The following is a 17,110-nucleotide window of genomic DNA, read 5'->3' as shown; positions in this document are numbered from 1 at the left end:
AGTTACTGTAGTCATAGTGTCTCTTCACAGCAATAGAAACCCTCCCTACCTGCGACACATGCCCAGAAGTCCATGTGAGTAATGAATAGGTTTTGAGCCCATCACAGAAGATGGGGTAGAAAGAATGTAAGATCCAGAGGAAGGGGTGGAGTGCTGTGAAATGCTGTCCTTGGGTTGTGGGGACATTGCACTCCTGAACTCCCAGCAGTTGTCACTGAACACAGCTGAGCCCATCAATATCCTGTCGTTGTGGGGGTGGGGCTCACAAGGCCCCACCCATCCCTGAGGCTCTATAGATAACTAGTGATTGCTAGAGGAAGGAGAAACATTTTCTTAGTGGTGTAGCCACTAGTTAGATGCCCATGCTCCTGTAAACAACCCACTGAACCTCAGTGAGACACACACACACACACACACACACACACACACACACACACACCATGAAAATAAAAATAACTGGAAGAGAAGGGGATCAGTGGAGGATGAGGGAGATAGCAGAGAATCATAGAAGGTGAATGTGATATATACTTGTGAAAACATAATGAAATCCATAATTGTGTATAATTAATATATGCTAATAAGCCTTTCAATTCAGTAAAAGCAAAGGACTTTCTAGAATTTCCCCCAGGCTAACTAGACAGAGCAGAGACTGGGAGGTGGGCATAGAGGTGCTTTCTCTTTCCACCAGCCAACGTTCTAGAACTCCAAGATAATGCATTGCTTTCTGCCTGCACCAGATCTCCCTGACAAGCCTCATAGCAAAGATCCTTGACTATTCAGACGTGGCATCCCTCAAAGCCCTTCGGACTCTCCGTGCCCTCCGACCACTGCGGGCTCTGTCTCGATTTGAAGGCATGAGGGTAAGACCCATTTCAGAACTTCTCTGACCCGCAGCGTTTGGCACATCTTCCCCAACTTCCCCCACCCCTGTGCCCTCCATACCCTGACCCAAAGTGACAGGCCCCACTTCCAGATATCAGCTCTGTGTTGTCCCTTCCCGATCAGACCTTGGTGACACTGCACAGTCTAACTGCCTTGTCTCCCTCAAGTCAGACTGTAAGAACCTCCTTTCTCAGATGCTACTACCCCCAGGCTCAGACTTCACTCCCTCGGCATTGTCCTAGCTATTCCCCACTTCCTGGACTTACTCTGAGCACCCACAGAGCACCCACTCTCCCATTTCCTATGACAAGTGAGTCTTTTCCCTGACACTCTGCATACATGCAGAGATAACCTCGGCTAAGCACCTGAGCCAGCATCTGTCCAAAAGCATCTCTTGGACAATCTTTATGTCCTGTGGCTTTTCTGTGCCACTCACCCCTTTTCTTCTTTATTACTATCAGCCTCCTCCTGTCCTACCTCTATCACTGGCTCAAAGCAGTCACCATAGCTTCCCAAGTAACAATGGGGTTTTTTAATCAGCTTGTGGGCTGGAGAGATAGCTCAGTCAGTACAGTGCTTGCCTTGCAAGCATGAGGATCTGAGTTCAAATCCCAGAACCCACGTGAAAAGAATAATTTTAAAAGGCAGGCATGGAAGTACATACTTATAATCTCAGCTGGGGAGGAGAGCCAAGTGGCCCTGGGACTCACTGGCATCCAGCCTACCCCTTCCAGGTGAGTTCAAGGTTAATGAAAGACTCTGCCTCAGCATGGGTGGGTGGAATTCCTAAGGATGATGCTGAAGGCTATCTTCCAGCCTTTATCCAGCAGGCACGTGTGTGGCAGAGAATAAAGAGAAGTGACATTTGGGGAATTTCAGGTCCTTTTCCATTTCCCACCAGGTAGTGGTGGATGCGCTGGTGGGTGCCATCCCCTCCATCATGAACGTCCTCCTCGTCTGCCTCATCTTCTGGCTCATCTTCAGCATCATGGGTGTGAACCTCTTTGCAGGGAAATTTTCAAGGTGCATTGACACCAGCAATAATCCATTTTCTGTTGTGAATTCGACCATTGTGAATAACAAGTCCGAGTGTCGAAATCAAAACCACACTGGCCATTTCTTCTGGGTCAACGTGAAAGTCAACTTTGACAATGTTGCTATGGGTTACCTCGCACTTCTTCAGGTGGTGAGTCAATGCTGAGACCCATCATTTCTATTCCTTTGGCTGCTTAGTAAATGGAGCTTCCAGATTCTTCCAGACGATGCTACATAGAGACATTGCAGGAGGCAGCACTGTGTGTAAGCGGAAGCCGTTCTCCATTTCCATGGACACCACTAGACCAGAGGTCCTTACTAATGAGTGTGGGCTCACAGGGCTGACTCTAGCTAAGTCTGCCTAAGATAACAGAATAAAAAGATGAGCCATTCATGGGGCGGGATGCACAGAACAGGCATGTATATATGGTTCCATCTTTCACTTCTCATTATTTCCTATATGATAACAAATTATAGCCAATTAAGTTTGCTGTAATAGTGGATAATATTGGTGATAAAAGTGAAATGTGTTCACACTATTCACTTGTACCTCACTTGTCTACATCCATGTTTTCATTCAGTCCTGTGTTTATTGAAGTGTGGTTACAATTACTTATACATCTGTGACATCTATTTGCCTAAGAGTTTCTATAGTCCACCCTCTGTTCATGCATTCAGGGAACAAATAATCTTGTAGCTGTGGTCTGCCAGGCACTGTGCTTAGCCCCTGGAGTAACAGTCAGAACTGGGTGCAGGACCTGGGGCTACATGAGAAAAATAGACAAACACATTATTCAAACAGCCCAACAAATGCTGTAACAGGCTGTAACAGGCAACTAGAGTCCCAGTTCAGGCCATGTTCTAGAAAGTTACATGTCTTCCATACCACACTACCCTGGGTTACTTGAAATCATGTGAGATGAGTCCAGTATTCCAGAGACTTCCTTTCTTCCCTTTCCGTCTGAGCTCTTTCCTCCCCAAGCCTCTTCACTTAGCATCCCACCCTCTCCCACAGAGCCACCGTGGACTGACAGTTAGCTGGACAGATGCTGACTATCCTCTACTCCTTGTTTCCAGGCGACCTTCAAAGGCTGGATGGACATTATGTATGCGGCTGTTGATTCCCGAGAGGTGAGTCTCAGCTTCTGGTGCACATGGCCTTCCCCTCTGTGCATCCTGTTGCACTGACTGTATCTGTGATGAAATTTAAATTACCTTCCTGCCAGAAGAGTCAGACTTACACCACTTCCCACAGCCCATCTCTGTGGCAGTATCCATCTGCTATGTGTTCGGGCATTTGAGCTCTATTAGGCTTCTACATGTGCTCCTCAAGCATCTCAAGCACGTCTTTTGCTCACTGAGGCCGTCGACCGACAGCTGGATAACAGTGGTTTTATTGGTTACTTTTCCTGTTGCTATGACCATACACCTGACAAGAAGGAATATAAAGAAGGGATTATTTTGTCTTACAGTTCGAGGGGGCTCAGTCTCTCACAGCCTAGGAAGCATGGCAAGAGTGGGAGGCAGCTGGTCACATTGCAGTCCCAGTCAGAAAGCAGAGCAGGCAGGAAATAATTGGCTTCTTCCAGAGAGACTTTCCATCTTAAAAGTTCCACAACCTTCCCAAATGGCAGCACCAACTGGGGCCTAAGCATCCAAACACTAATGGACCTGTGGGAGACATTGCACATTCCAATCCTAGCAGGAACGGGTAAGGTCCCTTCCTGCCATGACAGGCACAACAGATGTCCTGCCTGTCCTCTGAGCCCTGGAATCCTCTGGAATTCCCATCCTCTGTCTGAAGCCTTTCTTTAGTTCATCAGGTGTTACTCAGCGGCCCCTCCCAGCAGGACGGGGATGGGCTGTTTCTAAGCAGCTCAGGAGTTGATAGACAAGCATTACAGCGTCCTTGTTCCTTGGTAGAACACTCTGAGGTGTGTTCTCCATCAGGATGGAGCTCCAGTTGCCTACAGCATCAGCCTAGCTCATCAATAACACTCCTTCATCACCCTTTCTCATCTGCTGCCTCTTCCCAACTCCTCAATCCTGCCTTACAGGATAAAGTACCAGGGCCTTCTCTCAGGGTTAGCTTTCAGAGAAAACCTAAGACATGCACTTCCTCGTATCTCCTGCCTTGTCTTGACCACAGATCAACAGCCAGCCGCAGTGGGAAGACAACCTGTACATGTACCTCTACTTCGTTGTCTTCATCATCTTTGGAGGCTTCTTTACACTGAATCTCTTTGTTGGGGTCATAATTGACAACTTCAATCAACAGAAAAAAAAGATAAGTGGGGCTCAAGTGTCTCAGCCATAGTAATGAACCTTGTACTTCCTGTCCCTGGACAACTGCAGCCTCGTGGCTAAAGGCCAATGCACAGTGCTTCCTGTCTGTGGCACTAAGCTGATATTTGTCCCCTGGGTTTGGTCCTCACCACTGTCTGGTGCCTGATGCTGCCACTGCTGGGGAAGCTGTTTTTGCAGGGTTATAAATGTTCCCCAAGGTTCCCATCCTCCAATAAAGTGACCTCGGTCTTCTCAACTGGAGCCAAGCGTCACAGATGACTCCTTACAAAGTACCACTAGGGTGGGAAAAGACCCATGACTCTAGAACTTTAAGCCCCAAGGGATTGAGTTAGGACACCTCAGGAAGGGCCAGGGCCTTAGGCACTGGCAGAATCCCAACCTTTTTGGAATGGAAAAGAAGATTCATGCCTCCATACTTTCCTTGGCTTCATAGGACCCTAATCCCAAATATTTATTTATATTTACAATATAAAATATGAGTGCTAAAGATATAAAGGGCTTTCTCTTTGTGCCTGAATATTCTCCTGTTCCCAAGCCCTCTCTGCTCTTGGACTGCAGAACAGAAACTAGCTTTGCTTCAGAAACCCAGGCAGAGGATCATAGCCAGGAGCTCCCTCCGAGTTTATCAAGCATAGCACTGTCAAGCATGGCGCTGGTAGAGCATTTGACTGCAGGACCCAGGCAGGGGATCTGCAATGGGCTCACCCCCTCTCAGGCCAGACATTTCTCTGATCCTTCCTGCTCAGGAGATAAGAAGGTTGGAATGGTCCGCAGGCTTTGGCATCTCTGGAGGATCTTATTTTAATAACATCAGTGTGTCCTGCTCCTCTACCTAGGAGGTCAGGACATCTTCATGACAGAGGAGCAGAAGAAGTACTACAATGCCATGAAGAAGCTGGGCTCCAAGAAGCCCCAGAAGCCTATCCCACGGCCCCTGGTGAGCCAGCCCCTGGGTTTCTCCCTATCAGAGCAGGTTTGTGAGTTCAGCCTAACCTGGGCAGCACCATATGGAGGAGAGTCTGGGGTAAGTCTAGGGTGGAAGTGATGAGGTTCCTCGGCTCCCAGTGAGAAGTTTAACTGACGTGAAAACAGCTCGAAAGGGTACATTTCAAACGAGCTTGTCTGACGAGCTCTGCTTCTCTCAACAAGTGGCTGAGTCATGGCTTTGCAAACAGATCATGAACTAGAAAGGGTGTTAGAGTTTCTACATCAAAGCCTGGTCCTTATATAAGTTACTCCAAACTTGGTGAGTACACAGTGTCGGGACATTTACAGGAGGGAAAGAAAGATTTATCACCTTTGACACACTTTATTTGTAAATAATGAGTATCAATTTGATGCTGTTCTAACATTTGCAAAGAAACATTGGATCAGGATGGCAGGAGATTCCAGACTCTGTACCGGCAGAAACGTCCTTCCTAATCCCGTAAGATGAAGATGACTGGGTTTGGATAAGTCTGAGGGCTCTCAGGGGAAACACACACACACACACACACACACACACACACACACACACACACACACACACACTGCATAAGCACCTGCACATGCACAAAATCCAATGGGTGGGAACAGGCTCAAAATCAAAAGATTCAGGTAAAAGGCTGTACCCAGCCAATGGGATTTAAGTTAGGGGTTATAGAAGCAAGCCGCTGAATTCTGTGGCCTTCACTGATCCAACTCCAGTGCTGAGCTACTATCTGAACCAGAGTCCTGTGTTTGGGCCACTCCTTAGAAAAATTAAGCTTCTGATACCTTTTCTCCAGCCTCTCCCCTCTTAACAACCAGCCCACAGGCCACTGGGACTTCTTCCCCTCATTGTCCCGGGAATAGGGTGGGCTAAATTCAAAAGTGCCCTGTAGATACAAAGGCATGGGTCAGAGCGGGAATTGTAGGTAGATACCATTGCTTCCAATAAAGTCTTAGATGGGACCTTCCACATCCCCCAGTGGTAGCATAAGGTCTGTCCTCCCCATGAGGAGGGGAGTGTGCCTCACTGCCTGGCTCTGCTCCTGGGGTTCTCCATCTGTTGGGAGGAGAGTGTGCACTACTAATTGACCATATCAGTACTCTTAGTGGAGAAGCATGGCTGTACCTGGAGAACTTCTCTCCAGGTGCCACCAAGCCCCCGCGGTCCCATAACCCATGTATAAAATAATCACTCAGAAGCTTATATTACTTATAAACTGTATGGCCATGGCAGGCTTCTTGTTATCTACTTCTTCTATCTTAAATTAACCCATTTTTATTAATCTATACTTTGCCACGTGGCTTGTGGCTTACCAGCACCTTACATCTTTCTTGTCTTGGAGGCTGCTGGCGGTGTCTCCCCACCCAGCCTTCCACTTCCCACAATTCTCCTCCTTGTCCTACCTACCCTGTCCTTCCTGCCTGGCTACTGGCCAATCAGCACTTTATTTATTTTAACCAATCAGAGCAACACATTTAACGTACAGAACATCCCACAGCAAATGGCTCTTTCTTCTCTTTGTGATCCAAGGCTGGTGAACATTAGCACTTGTGTTCCCAATCAAGAAAAGCTGAGACAAGGTTGTGATATTTCAGCAGTGCTTTGAAATCTTAGGGAAACCATAAGAGCAGTGTCTAAGCAGAGACCATATGTGGCTGTTCTCTAGAGCCCACAGTCCTTGGTCCATCTGTGCTCTGGACAGTGTTCATATCTTTATACTACCTGCCCAGTGACATAAGTCTGATCATATGCCCTCCCTAAAGTCTACAGCTAAGAAAGAAACTCACAGAAAAAATCCTACTCTATCTTAATGTTACCGGAAATTTTGTGGTACAAGTCCAGGCTCTGGCAGCCCTAACAAGTTGGGTTCTACCTCCCATCCTCAAAATGCCAATTAAAGAGACAAGTGAAAGTGAGAACCAGAGAAAGGAGGTTCTTCAACACAGGCCATATTGGTAGGAGGGAGGAATAAAGAAGTCCTCCCAAGCCCATATTCTACTTGTTTTAAATAGAGAGCAAAAGATTTGCATAGCTAGGAGCCCTGGTCAAGTGTGGTCCTGCCCATCACTGACCCATCATTAGATAGATCTTCAGTCTATCCTGCAAGGCGGCCTGAGCAGCTGCCAGAACTCTGTGAAATCTCTTCCTGAGAGACAAGTTCCCCTCTGACTGGCACCAGGCTTTAGTCCTTCACTCAGCGTGAGACTACTAGGGAAATTCAATTGCTTGGGGTCCATTGTGCCAATAGTCTGGTGGTCAAAGGGAAGGGCTCAAACATCTCTTTAGAATACCCCTACTTCTGCCAGGACAGGTGTACTAACATCTGTCCTCCCAAGACCATCTCTCTTTCCAGCCACCATCTGTCTCTGGAATGTTCCACTGGTGTGTTTAGGAGCCCCAAGAGATCAAGCAGAGCATTGACAGAGAAGTTCTGCACCCCTCAGGTGTGTGGGTGCTTCTAATGGCAGAGCTAACACAGTACTACAGAGGGGTTCCCCAAATCGTACATGTACCCCATCCCTTGCCTCTTGTAAAGGCCACATTCTAAATCTTGTCTTATCCAGAGAAAGAGTGAAAGGTTCTACAGGACTGGACAATTTTATTCTATAATGTCCTCTCTTATAAAAATCACTAAAAGCAGGTTTCACATGCTCCATATTATAAGAAAATAATAGACTCCAGGCTTGTCACATTATCATTCACCCTCCATCATCTCCAAGTACACAGAGGGTTACCAAGATGTGAGCCCCACCCACAGGCTGAGAGGGGGGGAGCAGACAAACGCTGGATTATCTAACCCTAACCTGAGGCTTGCTTGGTTTAATTAGAAGTCATGTAACCAAGAATGGGTCTCTGGTTTTTTGTTTGTTTGTTTTTGTTTTTTCTTCTCCATTTTCATGATGACATGGAAGGGCTAAGTGGCTCAGCAAAGCCCCTCCCATCCCAGAACATAAGCCAACAGTCAAGTAAAGAGCCAGGCCCTTTGTGGTCCGAGTCTCTGCTCTAACCCACAGGGTAGCCACCCACCCACACTGTGAAGCATCAGCAGGGATCAGCCTGTGGTAGCAGTTCCCTCCTCCCACTCAGAAGCTTCTGGAAGCATGCTGGTAGGACGACGGCAGGTTCTTCTCTCCACCCCTAGTACCACACATGTGGGACCCTGAACACAGTATCCACTCTGCAAGTGTCTCTGTACAGAAATTAGTCAAGCTAGTCAGGTGGCTCTCAAACGCTGAGGTGTGGTTAACTAGCAGCTGCTCATTCTGTCTTCCATCCACTCCATTTCTTAAGGTCCTTCTGTATGGCAGGCATTGTGCAGATGCTAGAGTTAGAACTGTGGACAAGATGGACACAGTTCCTGCCCTCACAGCGGTTGCAGTCTGGTGATAGAAGCAAGTAATTAGCAAAAGCCACACACATGTCAACTCACAGGCTGGAGAGATTGCAGCAAGGGAAAGCATGGGGTAAGAAGCCAAGGATGCCTAAGACAGCCTGAAGAGCTAGGAGTTAGAAGCAGGAGGCTAGATCAGGCTGGCCTAATACCTCCCTTTCTTTCTCAGAATAAGTACCAGGGCTTTGTGTTTGACATCGTGACCAGGCAAGCTTTTGATATCATCATCATGGTCCTCATTTGCCTCAACATGATCACCATGATGGTGGAGACTGATGGTCAGAGTGAGGAGAAGACAAAGATCCTGGGCAGAATCAACCAGTTCTTTGTGGCTGTCTTCACGGGCGAGTGTGTAATGAAGATGTTTGCCCTGCGGCAGTACTACTTCACCAATGGCTGGAATGTGTTCGACTTCATCGTGGTGATCCTGTCCATTGGGAGTGAGTGGCAGCCCATGCACTGGGGAAGTCTCATGCCTGTTGGGATGGTTTAGCAGCTCTTTTCAAACCAAGGAAAGAGCCAACTCACTTTTAAAAAACTCTGTGTGTGTGTGTGTGTGTGTGTGTGTGTGTGTGCGCGCGCGCACAGGTGCATGTGTGCCATGATGTACATGTGAGGGTCAGAGGACTCCTCTGGTGTCAGCCCTCACCTTCCACATTGTTTGATCCAGCGTCTCTATTGTTCTCTGCTGTGTACACCAGGCTAGCCCACACGCTTCTGGGGATTCCCCTGTCTCCGCCTCCCATCTTGCTATAAGAGCACTGGGGTTATAGACACATGCTCCATTACCCTGCTTTGTAGGGCCTTACCCACTGAGCCATCTCCCCAGCCTCAACTTGCTTTTTCAACACACATGGTACAGGCCAGAAGAGCCCGACATGTGTAGTCTTCCAAAGGCAGATGTTAAATGCCCCAGGATGTTCTCAGCAAAAGAAAATGTTCAGTGGGCTTCACTGTTATTGTGGGCGACAGAAAAGTGAGGGGCTCAATGCAATGAGATTGAAGCTGTAAAGACACTGGGTTGTTGAAGGTGCTGTATTTTGGGTGTAGTGGTGTCTAGAGCTAGAATCTGGTGTGAGAAATGGAGCTGACTACTTACTGAGTTCTGAACACTGGTGCCACACATCAGCAGCCCTTTGAAGGAGATGTCATTGACCTTATATAACTAAAATGGAACCTCAGAGATTAGGAATGTTATCAGGGTAACGGAGTCTGCAGGAGGCAGATCTGAACTTAGACAAGCCTGTGTTCTTCTAATAACAAGCTCCCTCCCACCAACAACCAAGAGACTGGCTAAATTAGTTACTCTTCCAACCGCTGTGACTTAACACCTAACAAGCCGTTTAAGAGGAAATGACTGCTGTAGACTCGTAATTTAAGAAGGAATGCAGCCATTGTGATGGATCGACCCGGCAGCAATAGCATGAGGTGTGTGGTCAGGTTGTGTTCCCAGTCAGGAAGCAGAGAGCAATGGATGCTGGCGCACAGCTCACCTCCTCACTCAGTCCAGGAGCCCAGCCCATGGGATAGTATCACCTACATTTAGGGTTGCTCTAAGAGCTAAACTTTTCAGAAATGTCCTGAGACATGCTCTGGACTGTGTCTAGGTCATTCTAAATTCAGTCAAGTTGACAACAAAGACTGTCACATCATGGTATAACTGATGCTTGACTCTTAACAGGACACATCCTGACTCACCAACTCTGCATTGAATCATAAATACATTTTTGTCAGTTATATTCTGGCCCACCTACTTCTCATGTTAGAGCTCAGCTGTGGGTTTAACTTTCCATTGATTTACTACCAGGAGCTAATGGCATCTAGATAAAACTGTCAACAATTCACATTCACCCCTCGCCCTCCCCTCAAGGCAAAACAGGGGCTTGGGTTGCATTTATTTGTGTGAGGTTTTAATCTGGCTTTGCTTTATCTTGGCATTGCTGTTGGGTTTTCTAAAACATCTTTGAGTTAAGATTGACATACCCAAAAAAACAAACAAACAAACAAACAAACAAACTACATGTACTTAATATATACAACTTGTCAGGCTTGGAGATTTGTATATCCATGAAAGCATTTCCACTGTCAACACCATAAACACAGCCTTTGCCTCTGTAAGTCTAACTAACCAGTGAACTACCTGAGATCTACCCTATTAGCTGTGTTGTTGCAGGCCTATAACCCAAGCACTTGAGATACTGAGGCAGGAGAAATATTGTGAATTTGAGATCAGCCTGGGCTATAATGAGTTCAAGGCCAGCCTTGGCTATAGAGTGAGACTTTCTCAAAAAATCAAGCAGATGGTAAGAAACAAAAGGGGATTGAGGAAGATCTTTCCTCTATGGCTTCTGTGACTCAGCATAAGCTTCTGTTGTTGATTGGCTAGAGAGTTTTGGTTTTCATTTGTGTGTTTTGTTTCATCTATCTTTCAAAGAGATTCACAAGGACATTTTGGTGGGAGCTTGCTTGTCTGACTCCCTACATCAATGATACAGAAAGACCACATGTCCTGTGGCCCTGTGATGAGGGTTTCTAACTAACCATTTCTGATTCCTTCAAAGCAGCCCCATCCACTGGGCAGGGATCCCTTATAGATGTGGATGGGAAACCACCTGAAGAGACCACCTGTCCATCTTTCCTCTTTTCCTCCCATTCCCCCTTCCCACCAGAAAGACATTTGTTGTTGCAAGTTATAAATTCTTTTTCTTTTGAACAACCCTAGGAAAACTAAAGACACATGCATTTCACATACATGATCTCATATTAGATGTCACAGATGCATACTGCTTTTCTGGAAGGAGTAGATCATATACTTGTGAGGGAAGAATGTTCTAGTCAAACTAGACTTTAAGAGTTTTCACAAAGAGTTTGTAATCTAGACATATCCATGATCCCATATTAGACATCATAGATGCACACATGATGTATCCATGATCTCATATTATATGTCATATAGGGGTGTATGCATTCTTCATCTTCCTTCCTTCTCATGGCTAGTGTTAGAGGACATAACTGACCCTGAAAAATCCTGTCTCTAGACCCTAACATGGAGTTCAAGTACAGCTGGAAATGAAAGAGATAAATGAAATCCATTGTGCAGACAGCTGGCATTCAGAACCGTTCTTGTTTATCTGTCAGCAAGTGGCCCAACTCCTAGCCTTCCTTATAATTAATGCGAGTTCCATACAATTATCTGTGGGACCATGTGCCAGGGACTGAGTCAATCTTCACAGGAAGAGATGGGGAGATGAATCACAGGGGGCCCTGGCCGACCCGGAGCACAGAACCAGGGTGGGGAAATGGGTATGGTGGGCTATGTCATACTGGAAGCAAAGCATTTTGGGCATGTGGAATAGACTACAGGCACTTCCAGCTGAACTTGGCTGTGGAAGAGAGAGGGTTGTTTATTATGATGATTAACACATATTAATTGAACAAATTAATGGGATTCACTGTGATTTTCCCACATGCATGCATGATGTGTTGAAGAAGACAGGGTTTAACCATAGAGGCTGACTAATAAGATGTTCTGGGTAGGGAGAAAGATAAGAACATAGCAGAAAGGTCAAAAACAACCTGGGGAGGAAGGGAGGAATGGCTGCCGCAATCGACAGTTACTGACAAGCAGGTCAAGCTACGGCCCAGACCCCTTGAATATGGACGCCTATACTGAGAAAAGAGGAGGAAATGTGATCATAGCCAGCTTAATCAGAGCTCATGCTATGAGACACTAATCAGATAATGTTCTACCCTGTTTCACAGGTCTGGTGTTTTCTGCAATCCTTAAGTCACTTGAAAGTTACTTCTCCCCAACGCTCTTCCGGGTCATCCGTCTGGCCAGAATCGGCCGCATCCTCAGGCTGATCCGAGCAGCCAAGGGGATCCGAACACTGCTCTTTGCCCTCATGATGTCCCTGCCTGCCCTCTTCAACATCGGCCTCCTGCTCTTCCTTGTCATGTTCATCTACTCCATCTTTGGCATGGCCAGTTTTGCCAATGTTGTGGAAGAGGCTGGCATCGACGACATGTTCAACTTCCAGACCTTTGGCAACAGCATGCTGTGCCTTTTCCAGATCACCACATCAGCTGGCTGGGATGGCCTCCTCAGCCCCATCCTCAACACAGGCCCCCCGTACTGTGACCCCAACCTGAGCAACAACAATACCTCCAAGGGGAACTGTGGGAGCCCAGCAGTGGGCATCGTCTTCTTCACCACCTACATCATCATCTCCTTCCTCATTGTGGTCAACATGTACATTGCGGTGATTCTGGAGAACTTCAATGTTGCCACAGAGGAGAGCACCGAGCCCCTGAGTGAAGATGACTTTGACATGTTCTATGAGACCTGGGAGAAGTTTGACCCAGAGGCCACCCAGTTCATTGCCTTTTCTGCCCTCTCGGATTTTGCAGACACACTCTCTGGCCCTCTTAGAATCCCAAAACCCAATCAGAATATATTAATCCAGATGGACCTGCCATTGGTCCCTGGAGATAAGATTCACTGTTTGGACATCCTTTTTGCCTTCACAAAGAATGTCTTGGGAGAATCTGGAGAGTTGGATTCTCTGAAGACTAATATGGAAGAGAAATTTATGGCAACTAACCTTTCCAAAGCATCCTACGAACCAATAGCAACCACCCTCCGGTGGAAGCAGGAAGACATCTCAGCCACTGTCATTCAAAAGGCCTATCGGAGCTATGTGTTACAACGCTCCTTGACGCTCTCCAACCCCCTGAGAGTGCCCAGGGCTGAGGATGATGATGCGCCACTCCCTGGTGAAGGCTATGTCACATTCATGGCAAATGACAGTGGCAGGCTCCCAGATAAATCAGAAACTACTTCTGCCACATCGTTTCCACCATCCTATGATAGCGTCACCAGGGGCCTGAGTGACAGGGTCAACATTAGCACATCCAACTCAATGCACAATGAAGATGAAGTCACCAGTAAGGAGGGGGACAGTCCTGGACCTCAGTGAAGACCCTCCAGCATGTACAGGGCAGGTTCAAATATTTTCCTCTGCTGTGGCCTCTTTCCCTTGAGAGGTGGTACTCATCTACAGCCTTATTCATGCATGCCACTGGTCACTGTGCCAGAGTTGAGTGGGGACATCCTTGAGAAAGCCCCCATACCAATAGGAATCAAAAGACAAGAATACATCTCCACTTTGATGTCTCTTCTGAATTTCCAGAAAATGTCACTGCTCCATTTATTTTGGTTGTTACTAGAGATATGATTTCCCATGACTAACTCCTCAGAACCAGATCTTCTAGAGACACGCTGCAAGGACATTTCATATGGTCTCGGGTAGTCTTAGATAAGCACATAGGGAGGGCATTGCTAATTCGAGTTTGCATGACTGCATGCTCACAGCCTCTGGACAATACCTGTGAGAGCCATTAAAATGAATATTTTTTAAAGGTATGGCAGGAGTAACATATCTTGTGTGTGTGTGTGCGTGTGCACATGTGTGTGTGTGTACACATATACATGTGCATTTGGAGGTCAGAGGTCAATCTCTGATATCATTTCTCAGGCACTTTTTGAGATGGAGTCTTTCACTGGCCTGGAGTTCTCCACATAAGTTTGGCTGGCTAGGCAACAAATCTACCTACTTCTGCATTCCCAGCTCTGAGATTACATGTGCACTCTCTGAATTTTTTTTTTTTACATATGTCACAGGGTCAAATTCAAGTCCTCATGCTTGTTTGCAAACTGAGATATCTCCCCAGACCCCTAGCATTATCTCTTAAAGTATCACTTTGTTTTCTTAATTGTGCGACACTAACATGAGCTACTTCTCCCCTCACTCTAAGGGCCCCTGATGGTTTGCAGTCAGAACTTGAAGATGGCTGTGACCAGAAGAAGCACTGTCCTAGAAGCTGGAGAGCCTAGCTCTAACTTCTAAAGTTTTTTTCAGATATACATATATATGGGGGAGATGTACTTATGAGTATAGGTGCAGAGGCCAGAGAGGGCATTGGATCCCCTGGAGCTGGAGTTACAGATGGTTGTGAGCTGCCTGATACAGATGCTGGGAACCAAATTCAAGCCCTCTGCAAGAGCAGCAAGTGCTCTTAACCACCGAGCCATATCTCCAGCCCTCTTACTGATTGCCATGCTAGCTATGCTAAGACCTTTCTCTATGAACCTCAGTTTCTCCACTTGTGATGTTTGTAGGAGAAGGAAACAAACTAGAAGCTTTGTATGGCTCTCAACTATCATGCTTAAATCTTGGTGGTACTCTGACCCTTTAGATGGGGAAGACAGCATTGCATGTCCAAGGTGACCAAGGCAGATTTTGACTACATTCCAGATTCAGTTTCCTGTCTCAGAACTTTAAGAAGGACATCATTGTCCCATGGGGCCAAGACTCCATAATTAGTATAATTAAAAGCAAATGACTATTTTGAGAAGAATCTGATGGATAAAAGATTGTGGCCAGTAGGTTATATCCATCCAACAAATATGTTTAAGTTCCTATTATATGGCAATCATTTCTCTAAGAACAAGAAATGAAATGAGCCCCATATATGAATTGAAGCTCATTTGGTGTACATCCTGGTTAGTTTTTATTGTCAATTTGACACAACCAAGAGTACCTGGGGAAGAGGAAGCCTTAATTGAGGGATTGCCCAGATCAGACTGACCTGTGGTCATGTCTGTGGAGATTGTCACTGATTGACGATTAATGTCTAAAAGGGCAGTGTCGTCACTGGGCAGGTGGTCCTGGGTTAGAAGAAAGCCAGCTAAGCATGAGTCAGAGAGAGCAACCCACCAGGAAGCACAGCTCCATGGTCCCACTTCAGTTCCTGCCTCCTGGCCCTGCCTTGGCTTCCCTTGATAAAGGACTGCAATCTGTAAGCCAACAAACCCTTCCTCCCCAAGCGGTTGGTCGTGGTGCACATCACCCCAGGAGCATCCGAGGACAGTGTGTAAGTCACTGCTCTGGTTGCTGCGACGAAACTCCTTACAGAAGCCACTGGAGGGAGAGTTTCTTTAGGCTCACAGTTTTAGAGCACAGTGTCCTTTGTGGACATGACCACAGGAGCAGGAGTTGACGGTCACATCGTGTCTGCAGTCATGAAGCAGAGAGAGAGGAATGCTGGGACCCAGCTGAGTTTCCCCCATGAGGTGATGTTGCCCACACCTAGGGCAAGTCTTCCCAGTTAACTTCTCTAGAAACATCCTCATAGGCACACTTAGAGATGAGTTTCTATGATGATTCTCATTCCTGTCAAGTTGACAATGGAGAACAACCATCACATGACTGCATAGGACATAAGGAATCTTAGTGGCAATTGTCATCTTCTGTTAACTCTTGAGACATCCCTAGCCATAACTGAAAAGTTTGGGCCAATTCACTGGCTGTGTGTTGAATGGGAAGATTTTCTGTTGGTATAGTCACAAAGCACAGAGGTCCTCACAGTTACAAATCCCTTCTTTCTCTGTCACTGTTGGCCCATCAGTGGCCCAAACATTTCAAGGTACCTGTTGGGGTCTGCCAGCATCCACAGATACATGATGGCAAGGCAATGGTGGAGTCATGGAGGGTCTAAGCCAGACTCTCTCTGGACACATCTGAAAGATGTATCCAACCCAACGGCACTCATTCCCTAGTGCCACTGATCCAAGGAACATAGATACTGACTATGTAGGACTCTATCAACATCTCAATCTCATGCAGTCAAGGCAGAAGCTATCTGAAATTATATCCACACAAGTGTTTACAAGACAGCTGGGTAGACAGACAGCCTGGGGACTGGTTTATTTTTACAGTGTGATGTGAAGAAATTAGAAGTTGCCAAATATTGGGCTGAAGAAATGGCTCGGCCATTAAAGGCTAGGCTCACAACCAAAAATATAAGAAGTTCCCAAATCTCAGACTGGATTTTACAAAAGAGATGATGTTATTCTCAAAGGTATTTGGTATAGTTTGTTTCTCTGTCACTATAAAACACTGATCAAAACAGCTTTTTCATCTTACACTTTATAGTCCATTGTCAAGGGAAGTCAAGGCAGGAACTCGGCCTGGAAGCGGGAACTGAAGCAGAGACCATGAAGGAACAGTGGGTTGGGCCCCCTTAAACTAACTGCCAATCAAGGAAGCACCTAATGAACATGGCCACAGGCCAGTCTTATGGAGGCAGTTCCTCATTTGAGATTTCTTCTTCCCAGGCATGTCAAGTTGACAATTGACACCAACTGTGACAATATTTCTTACCCTATTTGTGGCCCCAGCTTGTAGATTGAACTGTGTAGTCCCAAAAGATCTATTGAGACCCTAACCAATTTTATTTGGAAGTGGGTTCTTTTCAGGGATAACCAAATCAAAATGAGGCCATTATCATGGTAGGCCCTCATCTTTGTGGCTGGTGTTATGACAGGAGGGAGGTTCGGACATCCACAGAGGGGAGAATGCAGTGGGGCAATGCCCATGCAAAGAAAACACCATGTGAAGACAGATCCAGCTGCTAGCAAAGGAATGTAAAAATTTGCTGACATTTCTCAGAAGCCAGGGGAA

General features: G+C 46.4%; 1 protein-coding gene across 3 annotated transcripts in view; it reads left to right on the top strand.

Annotated features, from left to right (window-relative positions):
- Positions 1–13,948, top strand: part of Scn10a (sodium voltage-gated channel alpha subunit 10) — a 95,537-nt gene extending 81,589 nt beyond the window's left edge. The window contains exons 21-27 of one of the 3 annotated variants that reach the window (XM_036193021.1): positions 738–860; positions 1,784–2,068; positions 2,995–3,048; positions 4,067–4,204; positions 5,057–5,161; positions 8,755–9,025; positions 12,348–13,948. In XM_036193021.1, the coding sequence (XP_036048914.1) occupies positions 738–860; positions 1,784–2,068; positions 2,995–3,048; positions 4,067–4,204; positions 5,057–5,161; positions 8,755–9,025; positions 12,348–13,564 (2,193 nt within the window). In that variant the 3' untranslated portion in view covers positions 13,565–13,948. Of the gene's footprint in view, positions 1–737; positions 861–1,783; positions 2,069–2,994; positions 3,049–4,066; positions 4,209–5,056; positions 5,162–8,754; positions 9,026–12,347 lie in introns of all 3 variants that reach the window. The other 2 variants (XM_036193024.1, XM_036193022.1) reach the window with 2 other exon arrangements.
- The last annotated feature ends 3,162 nt before the right edge of the window (positions 13,949–17,110 follow it).

The sequence above is a fragment of the Onychomys torridus genome, chromosome 7, assembly GCF_903995425.1.
Source record: "Onychomys torridus chromosome 7, mOncTor1.1, whole genome shotgun sequence".
In the NCBI taxonomy this organism is placed as follows: Eukaryota; Metazoa; Chordata; class Mammalia; order Rodentia; family Cricetidae; genus Onychomys; species Onychomys torridus.
The sequence above is the reverse complement of the archived record's forward strand: the minus strand, read 5'-3'. Positions and strand labels throughout refer to the sequence as shown.